The sequence below is a fragment of the Heteronotia binoei genome, chromosome 19, assembly GCF_032191835.1.
Source record: "Heteronotia binoei isolate CCM8104 ecotype False Entrance Well chromosome 19, APGP_CSIRO_Hbin_v1, whole genome shotgun sequence".
Taxonomy (NCBI): Eukaryota; Metazoa; Chordata; class Lepidosauria; order Squamata; family Gekkonidae; genus Heteronotia; species Heteronotia binoei.
This window is the reverse complement of record NC_083241.1, coordinates 22,328,573-22,351,703: the sequence shown is the minus strand read 5'-3', so window position 1 is coordinate 22,351,703 and position 23,131 is coordinate 22,328,573. Positions and strand designations below refer to the sequence as shown.

The window sequence follows — 23,131 nt, the reverse complement described above, 5'->3', positions numbered from 1 at the left end:
TTAAAATGGTCTATGGAGGATGTAGTGAAATCTCAAATGATTAAATGGGCAATTAATGTAAATAAAGAAATACAGATGGAAACTTGGGAATACTTGTGGAAGAATTCTATGAAGCTTTCGACGTGTCATAGTATTAAAGAGAACTGTTTTAAAATGATGTATAGATGGTATATGACTCCTAAAAAATTGGCAAAGATGAACAATAAGATGCCAGACAGATGTTTGAAATGTAAAAAACATGAAGGTTCTTTCTACCGTATGTGGTGGACTTGTGAAAGAGCAAAAAAGTATTGGGAGATGATTCAGCAAGAAATTTCTAAGATCTTGGGATATGAATTCAAGAACGTTGCAGAGACTTTTCTGTTGGGATTACAAATGGAAAAATTTCCAAAAGAAGATAGAACTGTAATTTGGTACTTGCTTTCAGCTGCTAGGACGTTATATGTGCAGTTGTGGAAGCAAGAAAAAATACCAGAGAAATGGGATTGGATTATAAAAGTTATGACATGGAGTGAAATGGACAAATTAAGAATATTAAGAGACTATGAATTAGAAGTTTTTAAGACGGAGTAGAAAAAGTTTAGAAGATATGTAGAAAAAGAGTGGAAAATAAAAGAACATTGGACAATTTTTGATAATGATTAAGTTTTTTTAAAAAAAGAAGAATATAAATTTTTGTTTTAATAGTTAAGGGTACCTTTAAATATTTGCATTTTAAGTAAATAACACCGGCGGGGGTCAAGTAACGGGGGGAGGGGTGCGTAGAAAGTAATATATGGGGTAGATAAAAGAAGTTTTTAAATATGTAAGAAATAGATTTATTACCATATGTTACCAATAAAATTGTTTTAAGCATCTTATTCCATCTGCTTGGCCTCCCTTCCCTGTCATGATGCTATCTTATCTTAATCTTAATCTTACTATTACTTCTTTGGGCCTACAGCTGTACTGATATAGAGAATGTGCCCAGTGGAAATCGTGGCCTGTGACATATATGCTGTTTGATTTATTGTATTGTTATGGTTTTAGTTGGTAGTTTTTAATTATTTTAACTTTTGTTGTTATCCACCCTGAGCCCATTTGCAAAAATAAATAAATCATAAATATGGATCCAACCCATTTAGCTTAATATACTTAATGATTTGTTACTAAAGGCAGGGGAAAGCAGCCTCTTATAGCCCAATCTCATCAGATCTCAGAAGCTAAGCAGGGTCAATTTTTGTATGAGAGACTATCAAGGAAGACTCTGTGGAGGAAGGCAATGGCACCCCCTCCCTTTTCTCACTTGCTTTGAAAGTCCCTTGCTCCATAAATCAGTTGCAGCTTGACCATGCTTCCCCCCCCCCCCCGCATCCCCCCTAAAGAAGGCTGGAAATTAGGCAAGGGATCTAGAATATTTTGGAGGGAGGCTGTGTCCCACCAGAGCCTTGCATTAAATAATCTCACAGTTTCAAATACGTATGTCTTTGTTCTGGAAGCAAAATTGTTTTGGAGCTCAGTAGCATATGGATGGTGATCTGGACACTCGATCTCTCCCTTTCAGGGAAACTTATCGGACTATCGGTCTGTACTGGCTGGGATCCATCCTGATGAGTGTCGTTGTCTTTGTTCCTGGAAATGTTGTAGGTAAGGAGATCACTTAATCCTCTTTGTGCACTGCTGAAACTGACTCATATTCAGGATCCTACATTTGATGAAACCACAAAAATATATTCCTGGTTAAAATTCAAACAATAATACATTGTTGCATAACTGAATACCTTTTTGCATGCCATGGTAAACAAACAGAAAATCAGGCTTACTGCAGATTTTGATCTTGTGCCTGGAATGCATGCAGATTTGTGTTCCATGCCTCCTGGGGCAGAGGTGGGGGTATGGAACGACTCTTTTGTTTGTTCCATTAGTGCTTAAGCCTTGAAACAAATTTAACTTGGGACTGGTTCAAATAGATGTGTGTAAATTAACTGAGAAGAAATATCTGTTGTAGTTCATTGGCTGCTTCCCTTCAGCAATATTTTGGGTGAGTTGTACGTCAGTGGTAGAGCACTTGTTCTGCATGCAGAAAGCCCCTGGTTCAGTTCTGGCATCTCGGTTTAAAAGATCCTGGGATGGAGAAGTTGGGAAGCACCTTTGCGAAGCACAGCAACTTGGGTTGAGATTGATGGAGGGTCAGGCTCAGGGCTTTTTTGATAGAAAAAGCCCAACAGGAACTCATTTGCATATTAGGCCACACCCTCTGATGTCAACATTGTTTCACACAGAGCTTTTCTGTAGAAAAAGCCCATCAGGAACTCATTTACATACTAGGCCACACCCCTTGACACCAAGCCAGCCGGAACTGCGTTCCTGCGTGTTCCTGCTCAAAAAAAGCCCTGTTTGGGCTCAAGAAAAAACAGTCTCAGACATTCATTCACACATAGAATCATAGAGGTGGAAGGGATCTTCAGGGTCATCTAGTCCAACCCCCTGCACAATACAGGAAATTCACAAATACTGGTCCCCCCCCTAAATTTACAGGATCCACATTGCTGTCAGATGGCCATCCAGCCTCTGCTTAAAAACCTTCTTAGAAGGAGAGCCCACCACCTCCCGTGGAAACCTGTTCCACTGAGGAATCACTCTAACTGTTCTTCCTAATGCTGAGCTGGAAACTCTTCTGATTTAATTTCAACCTCTTGGTTCTGATCCTACTCTCTGGGGCCAAAGAAAACAATTATGCACCAACCTCTATATGACAGCCCTTCAAATACTTGAAGATGGTGATCCTATCACCTCTCAGCCACCTCCTTTCCAGACTAAACATGCCCAGCTCCTTCAACTTTTCTTCATAGGACTTGGTCTCCAGACCCATCACCATCTTTGTTGTCCTCCTCTGGACCCGTTCCAGCTTGTCTATATCCTTCTCAAAATGTGGTGCCCAAAACTGAACACAATACTCCAGGTGAGGTCTTACCAAACATGTCCAGTTTGTAAGAAGGATGGCTGATGGTGCTGCAGCATTGAAGACTGGATCAGATGGGGGGATGCCTGTTAATGTGCAAGCCTGGAGTACAGCAATAGAATTAAACAGCATTTGCTTTTAGCTGGCCAGGCAGTATCAGCGCTATGTGTATTTGGCGGAACAACGTGGTGTATTATACATTCAAGACAGAATTATTTATTTATGTGGGCATTTGCTGATCTTTAAAGCTTATTGGTTCTTGGCTTTTAAGGCTGCATAACATTTTAATGGTTCTGACTTGGTCATTGTTTGATTTTAAAATGTTTGTGTGTGTGTTTGTGCGTGCCTATCTTTGGTTCTAACATATTGGGAGAAAGTCATATTTACATATATTTTAAGCAAATAAAGCCCAGTGGCTGGCAAGGTTTAGAATTCAGGGAATTCTGGCTGCCTGGAGAAGCTGAAGTGGGGTCTGTTAAAATGTTGTAAATACATTTTTTTTTAAAAAAAAATCAGTTTCCTCTGAGCACATTGGCTCAAATTAGTCATGAAAGAGGATAATGCTGTTGAAAACTGGGGCAAAGCAGACTGGGGCAAAGGATAGTCAGCTGGAGGTCCCATGAGCTTTTCCTCTCCTCCCCCCACTCACGATCCAGGGATCCCCAGCCCGTTCTGTTCCTCCATGCCTTGTGGATCCATCTCAGCCATTGTCTTTCATAGTGAGGCAAAGGACTTTAATTTCCCCTGACCCATGAGAGCAGCAAGAGAGGCCTTGGTGAAGGTCTTCCCCTTGTTATGTAGCTCAGCTGCTCATGTGCAGCTGAAACAAAAGCCTCTGCCAAAATCTCCTTTGATTTCAGTTCCTATTGGTTGAAGGGCTCCTTGCTTTGTGTCTTGGAGAGTCTGGTAATGTGCAAATGTGTCTCATCAGCTGGCAAAGCAGTCCTGAGCAGAGTTATGGATTTAGAAGAGTAATGCTTCTTAGGATAGCACTGCGAATGTCATCTTTTAACAGATGAATCGGCTAAGGATGGGATCAGACAAGCCGATTGCCATGGTGGTCTCTTGGTTTTTAAAAAGCCGCCCCAGATAAAAACTCACCCCAGCAGCAATCAGATGGCAGCTGACCCATGCATGGGCCACATGCACACTGAGAGGAGCATTCACACTGCTCCTGTGTGCACACAGCACATCCATGGTGCACCCAGGCTGATCACATGGACAGAAACGCACCATGGAAGCGCTGCAACAACTATTTACTCTGTTCCCAGGCCATCTCACCACGAGGTAAAGGAGAGCTAACTGTGGGGAACAGATGTGCACATGTGATCACACACATTAAATTCGGGGGTGGCTGTAGCAGGCCAAAAAGTCTGCCTGATTACACTCAAAGAATCCCTAAATCAGCCAGCTGTCCTGTAGCTAATAGCTTTTGTTGTTGCTGACTAGGAAAGTACGGAACAAGGATCTGTCCTGCGCTTTTACTAAACATACCGTACGTTTGTCTTCCGATATGGGCTGGATTCAGAATTTATAATCAATCTCCAAAGACCTTCAACTCTACAGCCAAGGTAACTTTTTAAAAGAGCAAAGCGAAGAAAGTTGATGAAAAGCATCTCTTTGATTTCAAGGGTATGTCTGTTGTAATAAGCATTTCTGTGGAACGCTAAAAAATGGAGCATATTTTAGGCCTTCGGTCCTTAACAGGCCTAAATAAAGTGAAGATGCGAGATGTACAGAGGTGCTATATACAGGGTTCCTCAAGCTTAGCGGGTACTCTGTATCAGGGGCTTTCCAGAGTCTGGGGTGCAGAAGTGTTTTTCCCCAGTGCCTGTGGTGGGAGAGTCCAGCTAGAGATTCTAGAAGTTCTGTGTTGGGAGTTCTGAAGCAGTTTTGTCTGGGGGTCCTGATTTGGATTGGGACCATAGTAAAAACAGAAGATTACATTTTCCCCTTTGCCCAGTTTTTCTGCCTGAAACAGTCTTAAACAAGTCTGAAATAGTTTACTCCATTGAGTCAAAGATTTGGAAAATATACCGAGAGCCTCTGTGTTTGTCCAAGTAGAGCATGTAGCATCTCAAGGACGCATTTCAGGGCTAAACACCTTCCTGTGCAACAGTTCCATTAGACTTGGAAGATAACAGGAGCTGAACCTCTGACCTTCCACATACCAAATGTGTGCTGTAGTAGTCTTGAACCATAGCTATTCCTCAGGCCTAGCCTTTCTGCTTCATAACAGTGGAAGTGGAAAATGTGATCAAGGTGCACCAGTTTGGTGTTGTGAATAAGTGCGTGGACTCTTATCTGGGAGAACCAGGTTTGATTCCCCACTCCTCCACTTGCAGCTGCTGGAATGGACTTGGGTTAGCCATAGCTCTTGCAGAGTTGTCCTTGAAAGGGCAGCTTCTGGGAAAGTTCTCTCAGCCCCACCCACCCCACAGGATGTCTGTTGTGAGGGAGAAAGATAAAGGAGATTGTAAGCTGCTCTGAGATTCAGAGTGCACAGTGGGGTATAAATCTAATATCATCATCATCACCACCACCTAACTTATGGCAACTCCAGAAGGCTTTCAAAGCAAGAGATGTTCAGACATGGAACAAGCTCAATCTGTCATTGCTAGGTAGAATAGCTGCAATTAAAATGAATGCTCTACTAAGAATTATGTATTTATTTCAAACAATTCCGATAGTGAAGGACAATAAACAATTTAGAAAGTGGCAAAGGAAGATTTCAGAGTTTGTATGGGCTGGAAAGAAACCAAGAATTAAAATGAAAATTTTAACAGATGCAAAAGACAGAGTAGGATTCCAACTACCAGATTTAAAGTTATACCACAAAGCAGTATGTTTGGTGTGGATAAAAGAATGGGTGACGTTATTAAATAGAAAACTTTTAGTACTGGAAGGTCATGGAGATTTATTTGCTTGGCATGCATATATGTACTATGGGAATAATAAAATGGATGGGAATAATAAAATGGATAAGAAGAAATTTGTTAAATACATGGATGAAATACAAAAAATATGGAGATGAGAGGAAGCCGCTGTGGATTGTGCCAACAGAAGTAATAAAAATATCTTTGGAGACGGGTGAAGAAAAGTGGCTATCATATAGTCAATTGTTAAAAATACAAGGAGATAAGATAGAATTAAAAATGTCCGAAGAGCTAAATAATAAGTTTTACTGGTTTCAAATGCAACAAATTAAGAGTTTAGTGGAAAATGATGTTAAAAATGAAGGAATAAGAAAAGAGCAAACTGAGTTGGAGAAAGTTCTGCTGGGAGATAATGATAAGCTGATTTCAAAAATATATAAGTTACTACTGAAATGGTCTACCGAAGATGTAGTAGTAAAATCTCAAATGATAAAGTGGGCAATTAATGTAAATAAAGAAATACAGATGGAATCTTGGGAATACTTATGGAAGAACTCTATGAAGATTTTGACATGTTATATTAAAGAAAATTGTTTTAAAATGTTATACAGATGGTATATGACAAAAAAAATGGCAAAAATGAACAACAAGATGTCAGACAGGTGCTGGAAATGTAAAAAGCATGAAGGTTCTTTCTTCCATATGTGGTGAACTTGTGAAAAAGCAAAACCGTTTTGGCAGATGATTCAACAAGAGATTATAAAAATATTGGGATATGAATTCAAGAGACTTGCAGAGACTTTCTTACTGGGATTACAAATGGAAAAGTTTCCAAAGCAAGATAGAACTATAATTTGGTACTTACTTTCAGCTGCTAGGACATTGTATGCGCAGTTATGGAAGCAAGATAAAATACCAGAAAAATGGGACTGGGTTGTAAAAGTTATGTCATGGAGTGAAATGGACAAACTTACAAGAATCTTAAAAGACTATGAGATGGAAGGATTTAAAACGGAGTGGGGAAAATTCAGAAGATATATAGAAAAAGAATGGAAAATAAAAGGGCATTGGGTGATTTTTGATAACAATTAAGTGTTAAAATATTAAAAATGAAGAATGAAGGTGAATTATAATAATGAAGTTAGGGTGATATATAAGTAATACTAGAAATATGTATTTTCTTGAAGAATAATTTTTTTGTGTGTTATAAGATTCTTAAGAGATAAGGTTACTTTCTTTTTATAAGTATCTTAAATACCGTAAATGACACCGGCGGGGGTCAAGCTATGGGGGGAAGAGAGGATGAAAAATAGTAATGTATGGGATAGATAATGGGGTTTATTAATGTTTTATTGGACATGAATACCATATGTTATTAAATAAAATTGTTTTATGCACAAAGCAAGAGATGTTCAGAGGTGGTTTGCCATTGCCTGCCTCTGTGTAGGAAACCCCAGACTTCCTTGGTGGTTTCCCATCCAAGTACTAGCCAGGGCCGACCCAGTTTAGCTTCCAAGATCTGACAAGATTGGGCTAGCCTGGGCCATGCAAGTCAGGCCAATAGGACAGCACTTTGCAGGATGCAGCATACTGTGTCTTGAGTGACTAGCAGCTGTGATGGGGACCGTCTCTTGGATATGAACAGAGATGTACAACGGTTGTACAGCCCCAAGCCTTAAAGGCTCATGCCCCTTTGCCTGGGCTCACCCAAAGAACATGTAAAATAACCAGTGGAAAAGCCTCAGGAAATATGCAGAATATTTTCCCCACTGCCCCAGGCAGACAGGATCACATTTTGGATTATGAAAGTTCTAAGTTCAGACCTGGAAAAGCTCCCACCCATTTCCAGAAGGCTTGCGCCGAGGACATTTCTGATAGTGTTAATGGAAAAAAAAAATTGAATTAACTGTGCAGGATGAGCTGTTTGCTAATTATAGCGAAATCATATGGGACAGTCCACATCCCTCGCATCTGAAAAGCCATCCTTCAATATCAGATAAATGTTTTTTTGGCCACGTGTTAGTGGCCAAAAAAACATTCCTGCCTGAATGGTTGATATTAATGTAACTGCGTGGGAAGCGCACTCTGTCTCAGTCTTGTCAGATTTGAATTGATGAGCTTGTGCTGTGTATGAAAATGAGCATTTCAGCCAATTATCAGCAGAGGTCAGCTTTATGTCTGCAGCATGATGCTAAATATAGAGTCATCTCATTGATTCTCTAGGCTTTTTTGGCTGCCCTGCCATGAAAGTGCCTTTCCTCTGGGAAAGAACTTGGTTCTTATCATTCAATTTATGGCTTCTGTAGCAGACAAGAATAGTTGGGACTCTAATTTGGATACTTAAATAGTCAAGAAATCTAAACAAAATGACATATATTAGTCTCCATCGTGGGTTGGAATAGGGGTCATTGTCAGGGAGGTTAGTGGGAATTCAGACTTGTGTCTCCCAGATCCTAGTCCAACATTCTAACCACTACACCACACTGCCTCTTGTATAGCGTTGGTATTTGTAGCATGCTTTCGGTGTTTGCTTCCATTGCAGATGAGCCATTCCCGAGAGCCAGTTTGGTGTAGTGGTCAAGTGTGCAGACTCTTACCTGGGAGAACCGGGTTTGATTCCCCACTTCTCCACTTGCACCTGCTTGGGTCAGCCATAGTTCTGGTAGGAGTTGTCCTTGAAAGGGCAGCTGCTGTAAGAGCTCTCTCAGCCCCACCCACCTCACAGAGTGTCTGTTGTGGGAAAGGAAGATAAAGGAGATTGTGAACTGCTCTGAGATTCAGTGTGGAGGGTGGGGTATAAATCCAATATCATTATCATTGTAATTATTTTGGCAGTTCCATCAGGTGAGTCTTTAACATTGCTTTGGAGAGCTGACACTCAGAGCCACCAGCCTGCCTAAGCTTGGCTACTGAGGCCATCTCAGAGGAGAGACCTGAGCTGGGGGCTTCTTGGATTGCAGTTTGTTCACTGTGCTGTACCAGCAAGGCTGGGGGAAGCCTCTGTTCAAGCCCTTGGAGAGCTGCCCTCAGAGTAGAGAATGGCGGGCCTGGTCAGCACCTTGCTGGAAGACTTCCTGGGCATCCCATGAATGCCAGCTAGAGTTCCATAAGGGGAAAAGCATGGGATAGAAAGTAAATGTGTTCAGCCCAGAGAATCTGGGCATCAGTGGGCCCCTTTCCTCTGTGATTCCTCTCTCTGCATCCTCGGAGCCTGCAAGCTAACATGAGCTTCCTGAGCATTCAGTGGGTGACCTCAAAGTAGCTGTTTTACTGCAAAGGAACTTCAAGAACAGAATGGAGAGAGAAATTGCTGAATTACAAATTATCATGAAACTTGGAACAAACACCTCCCCAGGACTGAACAGGGATATTGGTTTTTTATCTCATTACATATACTAAACCAACTCTCACTGAGTATAGCTGTGCATCCAGTGTTCCAATGTATTTCTCTTTCAGGACAGTGTATCAAATAATGTTTTTTTGTGTTGACATGCTCAAATGAGGGATGTGGGCTGTTTGTCTCATTACATATACTAACCCACCTTCCACTATACTTTAATGCACCCTGTTTTTCTAAGGGCTAACTTATGTTATTTCTCTTTTAGAACAGTGTATCAGAATATTTGGGTTTTTTGTTTTTGTTTTTTTGTATTGACATACTCAAATGGGGGCTATTGGCTGTTTGTCTTATTGCATATACCAACCCATCCTATGGCAAACTATGTTATAATCTCTTGAGTAAACATGCCCTCTATTTAAACTAACAAAGCCAGAATGTTACCTACATTTATGGCACCCCTACGACAGCAGTCTGCTTTTTATCACCTAGTGTTTTTTCTGCCCTGTTTTGTCCTACACTAACAAACACAGATCCTAGTTGTGGTTCTTTTAATCTGCTATGATTCTCCCATGATTCCACCCTGCACACATATTAAGAATTGCTGTGTCCATTCCCATATGTCTGATGAAGTCTGCTTAAGAGCATACGAAAGCTTACATTCTGAATAAAACTTAGTTGGTCTTAAAGGTGCCTCGTGTCTACTGCTTTGTTCTATTGCTTCAGACCAACACGGCTGCCTACTGGGATCTATAAGAGCATATTGTCTGACACTGTGGAATCTGCTTTGATTCTGAGAGAGAAAACAAAATAAATTCAATTTATTGCAGGCCTCAAGTTTTTAATCATATTTATTAAAATATTTTAAATCCTGTTTTCCAGTACAAGGAACCCACAAAGCAGACTGCCGTTTTAAAAACAGCACACAAAAACCTCGTTTCAAATATAACAATAGCATTTTCAAATAAAAACGCACTACTTGGATCATGACCATAGTTTGTACAATAAGGAGCTTCCAGCACTGGTTAGATGATTTGTTCTTCAAATGAATTTTCTCCGGCCATACATTGTTAACATGTTTCCCTGTTGTTTCATAACTATTGCAGAAAAGCTGGATTTTAATTGGTATTTCGATGGAGCCCTGACCTGGATAGCTCAGGCTAGCCCGATCTCATCAGATCTCAGAAGCTCAGCAGGGTCAGCCTGGCCAGGATTTGGATGGGAGACCTCCAAGGAATACCAGGGTCATGATGTGGAGGCAGGCAATGGCAAAGCACCTCTGAATGTCTCTTGCTTTGAAAACCCCATAAGGCAGGGGTGGCCAACAGTAGCTCTCCAGATGTTTTTTTGCCTACAACTCCCATCAGCCCCAGCCATCGGCCATGCTGGCTGGGGCTGATGGGAGTTGTAGGCAAAAAACATCTGGAGAGCTACCGTTGGCCACCCCTGCCATAAGGGGTCACTGTAAGTCAGTTGTGACTTGACAGGGGGAAAAAATTAGACAGAAGCATCTGTTTGCCTTTCAGTTTCACCTCATCAAGGCAGTTTGATTCAGGACTGTTGATATAAAACAAAAAAAATTAAATGCAGAGAAGCTGGTTGCAAAAGTGAAACCACCAGCAACTTAACTGCAATCTGTGATACATGATCAGTTATCTACACAATGCAATTGTTTAGGAGACTTGAGGGTAAACTGTGCCTAAACAGCTTCAATTTATAGGAGAAGCACTGAGCACAAATTCAGACTGGCAAAGGTGGAGCCACTTTGTAGTTGTTTGCTGAACGGACCTTGCCATTGCTTTCTGTACTCTTGTGTTTGGGTTAAGCAAGGACAAAAGGGCATTCTCTGTATAGCCTCCTCTAGGGACACCCGGGCAGGCAGTTTCTGCCAGTGACTGCAGATGCCTCTTCTGAAATGTCAACCGGACTAATGAGTAGTTGACGAGTTTGTCTTTTTAAAAAAACCATTGTAAGCCCCGCTAGAGATGCTCACCGTCATCCATATTTTTATCTTCGTCACGTTTCTATTCTGCTTCTTCATCTCAAAGCTCCTGAAGAAGCTTACAAGGAAAACAAAACGAAAATGGACATTTGGCAATTAAAACCACACACACAACCCGAATAATTGATCCTGTAAGTTTCAAAACAAACACTCCCCCCCCCCCCCCCCGGTCCAAGCAAAGTCTCACTCCTCAAAAAATATTGCAACTGCATTTGGTAAGGGGGGGAGTTCCACAAACGGGGTGCCATGCTATGTCCCCTCTAAGCTGTGGGGTCTTGTGAGCAAAAATTATACTTTGTGAACTACTGGCATTAAAGTTGTGAACTACTGCATAAATTAGTTTGCTCCGGGGCCATTTTTCCTTAGCTAAGACAAAAATGTGTGAGCTGGAGGCTAAAAACCAGTGAGCTAGCTCACACTAACTCAGCTTAGAGGGAACACTGGTGCCATGACTGAGAAAACCCTAGACTGGGCAGCTGTCCTGGCAGACATCAGAGGGTGGAGGCGCTTGCTGTAAAGTCTCTTCAGGTACGGGGTCCATGACAGGAAGAGACCAGGTTCTTCTTACAGAAGAGAACTCTCTGGCCCCTTTGTTTTCTTACAAAGGTTATATCCCGTTTCCCATTTCTATATACGGTTCTACGCTGAACATGTTTTAGTGTACAGAACTGGTTGCCTGCGGCTAAATATAACTGCTGCCACATCTCCTGCAAAGTGTGTTTTGATCACTGTTTGTCTTAGTGCAGAGCTTCTTGGTGGTCTTTACTTAAACACGACATTACGTTGCAGGCGATTAAAGAAGTGCAGCAGAAACGACTTCTCAGAAGACCCGTGGACCTCTTCTTGGCTGCATACTTCATCTTGGCAACTGGATTTTGCCTATTTAGGGGCATGGTGAGTGGATCAAAAGGAGGTCCCCTGTTCTGTTTTTCTTGCAATGTTTGGAAGGTAGGGGGGAGGTCCAGACTCACTTTTGAGTTCAGGAGTGAAATGTGCACCTGCTTCTGCCTGGGAGGGACAGGCCACATTTCCTTACAAGGGCAGCTCCTCTTGCCTTGGGGGAAGCTGCTCTGGAGGCTCCGTTCTCTGGCAGAGAGTTAGAGCAGTGGTCCGAGTCCCATCAGGGAAGTTTTAGAGTCCCACCTGCTGGGCTGTAGAGTGGCCTTGGCATCTTTGCATGGATGCTGGGGGGCTCACTGATTTGGGCAGATTTGATTTGTCTCTGCCATGAGAAACAGCCAGCAGATGTGTTGAAAATACAGGCACATGGGGAAGCCAATTCAGCTCAGCACCATAACACATGAGGCTTAAGTCTCCCATCTGGCATGGGAAAGGGCCCCAGGAAGCCACTGTTTGGCTCACTACTGATGGGCTCCAGTCTCAAGAGAAACCATCCCAGAAAAGCTTTGGTTCTTTGCTGCTGGAGACTATCCATGAAATGTGGGACTTGCCAGCCATTGGTTACTATAGTCAAGTACCAGTGAAGTTTTATTCAAGGTGTGAGTTTTCATGAGCACACACACTTCCTCAGACACTCCCTTGTGCCTGACACGTCTACTGCTTCAGACCAACATGGCTGCCCACCTGGATCTACAGATAAGTATCACAATTTTTTTATTCCCTTGATTGCACAACAGTCATTTCCCTTCCTTCATACAATAAACCTACTGCTCTTCAGATCCATTTGCCCTCCAAGATCTGTTGGGAAGACCTTTGCTGGCCATCTCTCCTCAAAACAAGAGCTGACATCAGCTACAGTAAGGAGCATGGCCCTAACTGTGATTGCCCCGAAGATCTGGAGCAAACTTCCTGAAGAGGAGCATTAATGCCCCTCCCTCTAATACTTCCATAACCTATACGAGGTACAGCCTTTTGGAAGTTGTTGGTGTGGAATAATCATGGAGTGCTGTTCTAACCCTCCCTCCCCTGGACTCTTCTTTTTTTAAAAGGGTTTTGTTTCATCAATTTTTGGGATATCTTTTAGAATGTGGGCCACCTGGATCATAGGAATGAGTCCAGTAGCACCTTAAAGACCAGCAAGATTTCCAGGGTGCAAGCTTTTGAGAGTCAAAGTGTCTTTATCAAATATCTTGTATCTGACAAAGGGAGCAAGGGCTCTTGAAAGCTTGCACTCTGGAAATCTTGTTGAAAAAGCTCGTGGACTTGAATCTTGCTCTCCTGCTGCAGACCATCACCTGAGCTACCCACCTCAAACTTGATCATAGCACAAGAAGAGGTAGAACATTCATTTAACAGCAAATGGAGAGAGGTCTGCAGTTGTGGAAACCAGTAAGATCTGGGGCATGTTACTCTGGGATCCACTGCTGTTCTTGGAGTCTGAGAAATGGTTGTTGTATGTGCTTTCCCCTTTAATGGCTCTTCTGCTGCTTCTTATTCCTGCTGCAGTCTCTTTCCCATCACATTTGCCATTGTCTTGTTGATACCTCTTTGTTCGGCCTACCTAGTTCCCACGGTGCCTCAGTGGCCACAAGCAACTGCTGTGGCTGCATTTGGCAAACCCTTGGCTCGGAACTGACTAGCTTCACTGTAAGAATTGCCCATTTCCTTCTCTGTTCAATAGCCTGGGATGTTTGCCTTGAAATAATTGTGTTAACATGATCCCCAAGAGCAAACAAAGTTGGGGGTTTTTTTTAAGTGTGGATCCCACTTTTTGGTTGGAGAAAAGAGTCATTGGATTTCATTCTGTTGTCAAGGGTGTCAAACAGGCCCACAGAGGGCTCCAATCAGGCCCTCCAGCAACTGGCTGTGGTTTGCTTCATTTTCCCTTGCCTGCTTTTTTCGGTCGCCATTTTGTGTTTCTTCTCAGATAGGCCAGAGCAGCAAATCAGCCTTTCCCTCTCCCCCCTTCCTTCACATTTTCCTTTGATTGGGGGTCTTGAATTTAGACTTCCCGGATAGTAGGCTGACACTGACCACTGTACGTGGCTGTCTCTCTGTTTTTGTAGTTGGTTTTTTTTTGGGGGGGGGGGGGGAGTTGTATTTTTTTTTTAGTTGTAGTCATTTTTCTGGGGGAAATGATAGTTTTGTAGACAAGCACATAGCCCTCAGTCTGTGCCATGGTGCCTTCACATGTTCTTGACTAGTACGTGAAGCAACTTCTGTACAAAAGCTCACAATGCCCAGCTGTTTCATGTTCCTCTGGGTCTTAGGCTCAAAGCATTGACCATGAGATGTCTGAAAGGAATGTCAGTGAATCAAAAGTAGGTTTGCAACTTACAGATGTGTACACCTGAACAGCACATATTCAATCTGGTACAGCACAGACATTGTCTGCAGTTTTTGATGCAATAATTCATAGCAAGAGGTGACATTTATCAGAGACTGTAAAACAAAATACTGCAAGCATGCTAATATTTTAAGCATGTTTTAAGTAAAAAAAAATATTTAATTGTGTGTCTGTGCCCTTTATAAAGTTTATATGTCCACTACCTGGCATTACATTTTATTATATACATGGCCTAGTCTGACAAGGTCTCATTTATGTCAAATCCGGCCCTCATAACAAATGAGTTTGACACCCCTGTACTAAAGGTTATAGGGGCAGCAGCAACAAAACAAACCCACCTCCCCAAAGTTGGAAGGTATTTAATTCTTGCAGAGAAAATGTTGTTTGCGTTGCTTGATAAGACATCACTTTTTTTTGGTGAAAAATGAGAAAAAGATGGGTGGGTTTAATTGTCATTTTATATTCTACAACAGTATAAAAACAATCTGTCCCAGGAAAGGACAAAGCAGCATATTAGAAAGATGTGCACACTGTGAAGAGATTGTTACTGACAAATAGGTTTATGCCAGTTAGGTTTCTCTCTGGTCATTGTGTTTTGCTCTAGGAAAAGTAATCTCAGTCTAACATTCCACCATAAAAGGATTTGTCTTCTGCCTTCTCTATGGAGGGATGCCTTGTTACATAGTTGCTCTGACATGTCTTCCAAACATGGGTTGACTCTTGAATTTGGGGAGGCAAACTCAGGGCTGGGTCACCATCCAAGTGACCAGTGCTCTGAATTGATATAAGATTGCTTCATGAGCTTAAATCAGGTTCGGGGGCGGGGGGGGGGGCTTCTGGTGGGGGCAGCACAGGAGCAGGGCTCTTGGGATGGCAAAAGGCCTTGAGATACCCCTGGACAAATTTCTTTGTTGGGCAATCCCACACTTAGCATTTACTGCAGCATTTACAAGAGTGTGCTAGGTGCTATACAGAGGCTATGCATGGTAGTTATTCAGAGGACTTGCAGTCTAAATGCCATGTAGTTCTCTTTAGATTGCCTTGGACTGCCCAGCTGAACTGTGCCGGTTATACAACCAGTTTCATGAACCTTACCTAAAAGATCCTGCTGCTTATCCAAAACTTCAGGTAAACATTCTGCAGTGAGAATCTGTAATCTATGACTCTGGAAAACAGTGAATCCTGAAGAGAGAGGACATAGGAAGGCTGAAATTCATCCCACGAGTGCCTTTTTTGGTGTAGTGGTTAAGTGCGCGGACTCTTATCTGGGAGAACCGGGTTTGATTCTCCACACCTCCACTTGCAGCTGCTGGAATGGCCTTGGGTTAGCTATCTCAGGAGTTGTCCTTGAAAGGGTAGCTTCTGTCCGAGCTCTCTCAGCCCCACCTACCTCACAGGGTGTCTGTATTGGGGGAGGGGGAGCTAAAGGAGATTGTAACTGCTCTGAGACTCTGAGATTCAAAGTATAGGGCGGGATATAAATCCAATATCTTCTTCTTTCTGGGTTTCCACCTGCATATCTGAATCAATCACCTGGTTCAAAAACCCTCAGAGTTGCTGAACAGCTTAGGCCAGGAGTCTTGCTTAACACTGTGGCCAGTGCTAAGTTGAAGTTAAGTGCTGCTTTATGGGTCTTGCTGAGATCTATTCCATATCTGTCCCCTCTCGTTTAGTCCCACTGTCTGATCCCCAGAGGCATGCTGCTTCTAAACCTAGAGGATCCATTTAGCACTTCTTGTGACAGTCACTGACTAACTCATCCTTCACGGATGTGTCTAATTGTTTGCATACTGTGATGCATCTCAATCAAAAAACAGATGAGTTTAAATCAGCTACCCTGATTTTTAAAAAAACAAAACACAAAGCTCTTTCTCCCGCTTTTCCCCCCAGAGAATTTTTGAGAATTGGTCTGGGAAATCTACAGGAGAAAATTCCCCATCCACTTCATCTGAGTTATGATGTGTCCAAGTGTGTTGTGTAGGGGCAGGCCCATTCTTCGGACCCCTGAATGCGGAAGGGAGAGAGCAAGCGACTGAGCAGTTGCTGAGCAATAATTCAGAAAGGAGTGATGGACGCAAAACTTAATTAAGTTTTTTTAAAGTCACAACCAGGTCTTGAATTTAGCATGAACTCACAGGAGCACAGCTCCTGAACCTTTCTGACGGCCCCCCTCCTCTTCCCCACCTACCTTGTCCGTTGAATAGTAGGTGCAGCTGCATAACAATCCCTGGATTAGGAGAGCGGGCAGCCAGCCAGCCACCAGGGGCTTTACCACACCCTCATCAGCCCTCATTAATCTCTGGAAAAGTCCGTGCCACCCTTTCTCCACTTCTTATGTGATTTTGGGCAGTTTGCTGGCCTTTGGCTGGGGTGGGGGGCAGTTTTTGGAGGGGGGGAATTAAGAAATAACACCCCATTATGGCCCATTCTGTCTTATGGGCCATTAAATAGAATAGACTCCATGCCCAATTTGGCGCCCCCCCCCCGGCAGCACCCAGGGCAAGCACCCCCCTCTGCTCCCCCCTAGATCCGGCTGGGGGGCAGCCCAGGAGAGTGAGGCCTGCTTGGGCTGGCTGGATCTCTAGCCAGCCCAAGCAGGCCTCGCTTGCCTGGGGCTCTTCTTTTTTGTGTCAGGTTGCTTTTGGCTGGGGGTGGATGGCATGTTCTAATGAGCTCCACCACCTATTTTTCTACAACAATGGCCACAACAATGCCTAATGCTGGATAGATCCAAGTCTTTGGAGCCTCAGGCCCAACCAGGTGTCCTGCTCTGTCATTTCAGGGGTGGTTTCTCCCAGACCAGCTCACTTGTGGTATTGGAGCAAGGCTGGGAGAAAAGGGTGACAAGAGTGTGAGGACAAAATGCAAGAGAGGGTTCTGTTTCCCCTGCCCACATCCCCTTTTCAAGTGAAAATAGAACCTGCCTCCACCCTTGATTGCTTTGTCCACAAATGGAGAAGATGGTGGTCTTGAGACCAGTGTGTCTGCCCTGCTGAGTCTTGTGTGTTTCTGGTTCTGAAGGGACAGACCCACTAACTTTTCCTCTGCTGTGCAGATGCTGGTGTACATGTTCTACTCTGTGCCATATTACCTCATGGCGCTCTATGGCTTACTTGTGCCTGGGTGCTCCTGGATGCCGGATTTAACACTTATACATGCTGGAGGGCTCGCCCAGGTATTACCAATAGCACTTTGTCATGTTTATGTCTTGGTCTCACAATTTCGTTCTTTTTAAAACCTTGTTTTAAAAGCTGGAGTGATGAGGGGAAGTGGCTTCATGAATGACACAAGGAATAGCTAATCAGCAGTCAGTACAACTGGAGCTAACACAGTAGCTAGCCAATCAGTCAGCTCCTTACATAAGGCCTCTTGTTTGCATCCTTGTAAAATATTAGGTAGACTGGAATTGGTTGTTGGGCAGAACTCATATCTTGTAGGCTCCTTAGCCTTCTAGGAAGAAGGAAAGATGGCGGCCGTAGAAGCCCTAGCAGAGCCATCTGAGGTGCAGTTAGACTCTGGACTTAGTGGTTCCTCCTCCTGTAGATGGCTATGTTTATTTCAGATGTGAAGATAAACCTGCATTTTGCATCCTCCTGTCCAGCTGAGCTCACAAGCTGGGGACCTGGGCTTCTAGGGTTGCCAACCTCCTGGTAGGAACCAGTGAACAACCCACAAAAGATTATAGTGACACAATTACTACAATTATAATGCACTACAATAACAACTTTATAGGTAAAACCAATAATAACACTTGTACATTTCAAAATGGAACATTCTCAAAACAATACAAAGTCCATAATAATACAGTTTCAGTAGCAGAGTTCCAATGTACAGGAGGGCAGCTTCATATCCTGCTTCGAAGTTTCTTCCAGCAAAGGACCACTCTACATTCCTTTCTCCAGTGGAGCTGTAAGGTAAATATTCTTCCAAGTAATTCATGAAATATTTTCAGACACACATCAAACATTCCAGTCATGCAATCAGTGACTACAAACTTGTTAACAACGTATCTGCACATCTCACCTTTCCTTTTTAAACAGTGTGCCACTAGAGTGGAGGTGCCTTGAGCTGTATTGAACTGTTGCCTGTTTGAATGAGACTGTTATCTATTTTTAATGTATAAGAAGTGTAATGTAAGTGTATTGGCTGGGGGAATGCAATTTGCAGGGTGGTACTGGTGTTATTAATTTTGTGTTAATGGTGTGTATTATGTTTTCAGTTAACTATTGAAGGAGGAAGAGCTTGAAGTTGCCTTCCAATTGGAAGTTCTTAGAATTATTGGAGTGTGTAAGTAACATAACAAGACAGAGATTTTGTGGAAAGGTGAGATGTGTAGAGATATTAACAAGTTTGTCATCTCTGATTGTATGATTGGAATGTTTGATGTGTGACTTCGAAAATATTTCATGAATTACTTGGAAAAATATTTACTTTGCAGCTCCATTGGAGAAAGGAATGTGTAGAGTGTTCCTCGCTGGAAGAAACTTCGAAGCAGGATATGAAGCTGCCCTCCTGTACATTGGAACTCTACTACTGAAACTGTGTTATTATGGACTTAGTATTGTGTTGAGAATGTTCCATTTTTTAATGTACAAGTGTTATTATTGGTTTTACCTATGAAGTTGTTATTGTAGTGCATTATAATTGTAGTAATTGTGTCACTATAACCTTTGTGTATTGTTTACTGGTTGCTATCTTGAGTGACTTCTAATTTTTCAACCTCCGGGTGGAGGCTGGAGATCTGGAATGACAGCTGATCTCCAGACTGCATGGATTGCTTATTTATTTTTATTTTGAAAATGTCTTCCACATCTCCTGGAGCCAATGGCTGCTTCAGAAGGTGGACTGTATGGCATCATGCCCCACTGAAGCCCCTCCCCTCCTTAAACCCCACCATCCCCAGCCCTACTCTCAAGTCTCCAGGTATTTCTAAACGCAGAGTGGCAGCCCCATTTCCATCCACCAGTCTGGCCGTAATACCGCTAGGTACCGCTGAGCAGGCTCTTCTTGAGGTCCCCTTCATCCAGTTCAGGAAGCATCAAGCAGTTCCCTTTCTCCTTGTTAAAAAAACCACAGTTTTTGTATGTGCTTTGAACCATACGGCTGCCAAAGGATAAGCAAAAAGCTGTATTCTCAGCTCAGGGCTTAACTGTCATGATATTGCATAGTTCAGGGAGAACTTGGTACATATATTTGAAAAGGTTAGCAGAGCCCTGCTGGATCAGACCAAAGCTGTACGGATGCCAATTTTGATAGTGGAGTCATGTTTGCTATAATGTACAGCTCTTGGGATATTTTTTCTCAACCCTTCAGCACCTTCTCTGACCTTTCTGCCAGTGTCTTCCCAACATTTTTGCAGCCCCCAGGGGAACACAACTGGCCCCTCTTTCCTTTCAATGGAAGACCTTGATGGGGCTTGTACCTGGGCCTTTCTCTCCCCCTGCAGAGTCTGGTTGGGCACGAGATTGTTACTGCAAATGATCTGTCGCTTGAAATAGAGGATAACAGATGGGAGACAAAAGACAGCTTCAATCCCCGAGTGCTCCTCTATTGCTTCTATCTTTACATGTTTGTTTAGGCTAAAAATATTCCTTGGCTTGGCCATCTCTTCCCTGGACATAACCTTTGATGTAAATTTACTCCAGAACAGTTCCAGTGGCCTGACGCTTCTGTAACAGTGACAGAGCAAAAACCTGTCTCTAGAAAAGGAAAAAAAGCAGTTTTTTTAGTAATATCTTAATTACAAATAATGGGCCAGATCCTGAATATTGCAGAGATGATATTTAGCTTTGTGTCAGGGCTGCGGAACAAAACCTGCAAACCCTAATTGTGTACACTAGAAAAGCACTCAAAGGTGAGTGTACATGACACAATCATGCATATATCCCTTAGGGACAGCCCTCAGTTAGTTAGGCTTTGTGCTGTGGTCTCCCACATTCTGTAGTGATTTCACTAACCTTAAGCAACTAAAAACATTAAAGTCAGTTTGCATGTGAGAAAATATGCAGTGCTGAATCATTGCTTTTGCGGCCTCCTGAACTAGAAATTTAACTTATACAAACTCCTGAAGTCTTGGATTCCCAGGATGCTGAATACTTTTTCCAGTGCACTGTTCTGTGATTGGCAAGGTGCTGAATAAATAACCACAGGCCCCAGGTGATGATTTAATTGATTAAAGGAAGTATTATTAATCAACCAAAATATATGTTTGAGAGACAGCGTGTGTGTCAAATAACAAGACACTCAAAGATTTGTTTCAAGTTGTCCCTCTCTCTTTGTGTAACAGGCTCAGTTTTCACACATTGGTGCCTCCTTACATGCTAGAACGCCCTACAGCTACAGAGTCCCTGAAGAAGCAAGGGTTTGGTTTCTAATTCTCAACATAACATTTGGAATCCTTCCTCAGTTACTGGCTTATAGATGTGTCCAAAATCCGGAGTTTTTCTTGAAACCAAAGCCAGAAGAGAAGGCTGAGTGAGAAGACAGAAGTCATGGATTTGCGTTTGCATAACTGGACTGCTGTTACAAATCCTGGGGTATGTTCAAAAAGAAGTGCCCTGCCAGTTTTTAATGTATCTCTGCTGAAAATAAAGATTTATTCTATCTTTCATAGCACTTTTCAAGAGTGTCTTTTCACACAATCACCATTATCTGTAAGTATGCTGTTTGATATTGAGTTAGAACTGGAGGGAGCTAGCTAAGCTTCTGCATTTATCCTCACCACTGGGTTGGTGTAGGCCAGTCCTACATAGAACCAGCATGCAGCTAACCCTTGGGTCACTGTAGATGGGACTCTGGACCATTTGATCATTGAACCTGGTTGCAGAGACACCTATCATTGCTTCAAAGCCAGGCAGTGTAGACAAAAATCCCACACTTTGCATTTGGATGACGTTGTTCAATGAGCCAGAGAATGGAAAATTGCTTTTCTTGTTTTCCTTTACCATTCCTTGTGGTGGAAAGAGCCATCAAGTTGTAGCTGATTTATGGCAATCCCCCATTTTCAAGATGAGGGATGAACAGAGGTGACTTGCCTTTTCTGCCTCTGCATAGCAACCTGGACTTCCTTGTTGATCTCCCATCCAAGTACTAACTCGAAGCAACCTTGTTTAGCTTCCAAGATCTGATGAGATCAGGCTAGCCTGGGCCTCCCAGGTCAGGGCACCAAACCTGCAATTCTGCCTCAGGAGAGAACACCCCTTGAACTTACTGATTTTCTTAAATGGTTCTGCCCATTCTCCCTCACTGCCTCTGTGCTTAAAATCTTCCTTCAGAAAGCTTGCACAGAATTTTGTGCCAATCTGGCTAGCCCAATAAAAGGCATTACATGGATTCCGTTACTGTTTTTGGATCTTGCACGGACCAATATGGCTGTACAACTCCCTCCCACACCCCTTGCCTGTCTGTCTCTTTCTCCCTTCCAGTACCTTCTTAAAATCCATCTTTTCCATGAAACCTTGGGCTTAACCAGGGGTCGTTTTGTAGAAAAATAGGTGGTGGAGCTCATCTAGGGATTGTTATGCAGCTGCACCTACTATTCAATGGACAAGGTAGGAAGGAGGAGGTGGAACTCTCAGAAAGGTTCAGGAGCTGGGCTCCTGTGAGCTCCCGCTGAATCCGAGGCCTGGGCTTAACCCATTAGACACAGACTACACTTTACAGTACTTATGATCTGATCCTGGGTGCTTTGAGTGGGTGGCTGAAGGAAGGATTCAACTACTCCCTCTTCCCACAGATGCGGCACTTTAAATGGCCCCTTCTATATGCACTGGGTGGTCACTCTTTCTGATGTGCAGGTCTGTAATAATTCAACTAATTGCAATGGAACTGGAGCACACGTGAATTGCATTCGTCCTCATTCATGCTTTGATAGTCTCTTCCTGTTGTCTCTTCTTCTGCAGTTTATATTGTAAATACCTTGGGAGTGGAAATTTGTCTTTTTTGCTTACGAATCTCAGTAGTGTTTACAAAAGCAGAGGCAGTCAAAACCTGATACATAGAATAATAATAGAATAATAACCAACCTTGTCTGGAACATATGGTTTGAGATAAAAGAATAGGTTATTTAGGATTTTAAAAAGTACACTAACCACCAAAAATATGAACGATGCAAAATAACTACAAATGGTCTTTCCACAATTTAGCCCATACAAGGTGTAAATAATGACAAATATAACAAGGACAAGATCCTGGGCACACACTTGTTTAGATATTCTCACAATATCTTCAGATCACACAGAAAATATGTAGATATGTAGATAAGTTGTAGCTGATTTATGGCAATCCCCCATTTTCAAGATGAGGGATGAACAGAGGTGACTTGCCTTTTCTGCCTCTGCATAGCAACCTGGACTTCCTTGTTGATCTCCCATCCAAGTACTAACTCGAAGCAACCTTGTTTAGCTTCCAAGATCTGATGAGATCAGGCTAGCCTGGGCCTCCCAGGTCAGGGCACCAAACCTGCAATTCTGCCTCAGGAGAGAACACCCCTTGAACTTACTGATTTTCTTAAATGGTTCTGCCCATTCTCCCTCACTGCCTCTGTGCTTAAAATCTTCCTTCAGAAAGCTTGCACAGAATTTTGTGCCAATCTGGCTAGCCCAATAAAAGGCATTACATGGATTCCGTTACTGTTTTTGGATCTTGCACGGACCAATATGGCTGTACAACTCCCTCCCACACCCCTTGCCTGTCTGTCTCTTTCTCCCTTCCAGTACCTTCTTAAAAT

At 42.8% G+C, this 23,131-nt stretch overlaps 1 protein-coding gene across 1 annotated transcript in view; it reads left to right on the top strand.

The window, feature by feature from the left end:
- TM6SF1 (transmembrane 6 superfamily member 1) overlaps positions 1 to 21,015 on the top strand; it is a 34,695-nt gene extending 13,680 nt beyond the window's left edge. Inside the window, exons 5-10 of the mRNA XM_060259738.1 lie at positions 1,544 to 1,626; positions 4,391 to 4,512; positions 11,946 to 12,050; positions 15,439 to 15,531; positions 17,459 to 17,578; positions 20,690 to 21,015. Coding sequence (XP_060115721.1) covers positions 1,544 to 1,626; positions 4,391 to 4,512; positions 11,946 to 12,050; positions 15,439 to 15,531; positions 17,459 to 17,578; positions 20,690 to 20,881 — 715 coding nt within the window. The 3' untranslated portion in view covers positions 20,882 to 21,015. The remainder of the gene's footprint in view (positions 1 to 1,543; positions 1,627 to 4,390; positions 4,513 to 11,945; positions 12,051 to 15,438; positions 15,532 to 17,458; positions 17,579 to 20,689) is intronic.
- Positions 21,016 to 23,131: the final 2,116 nt, after the last annotated feature.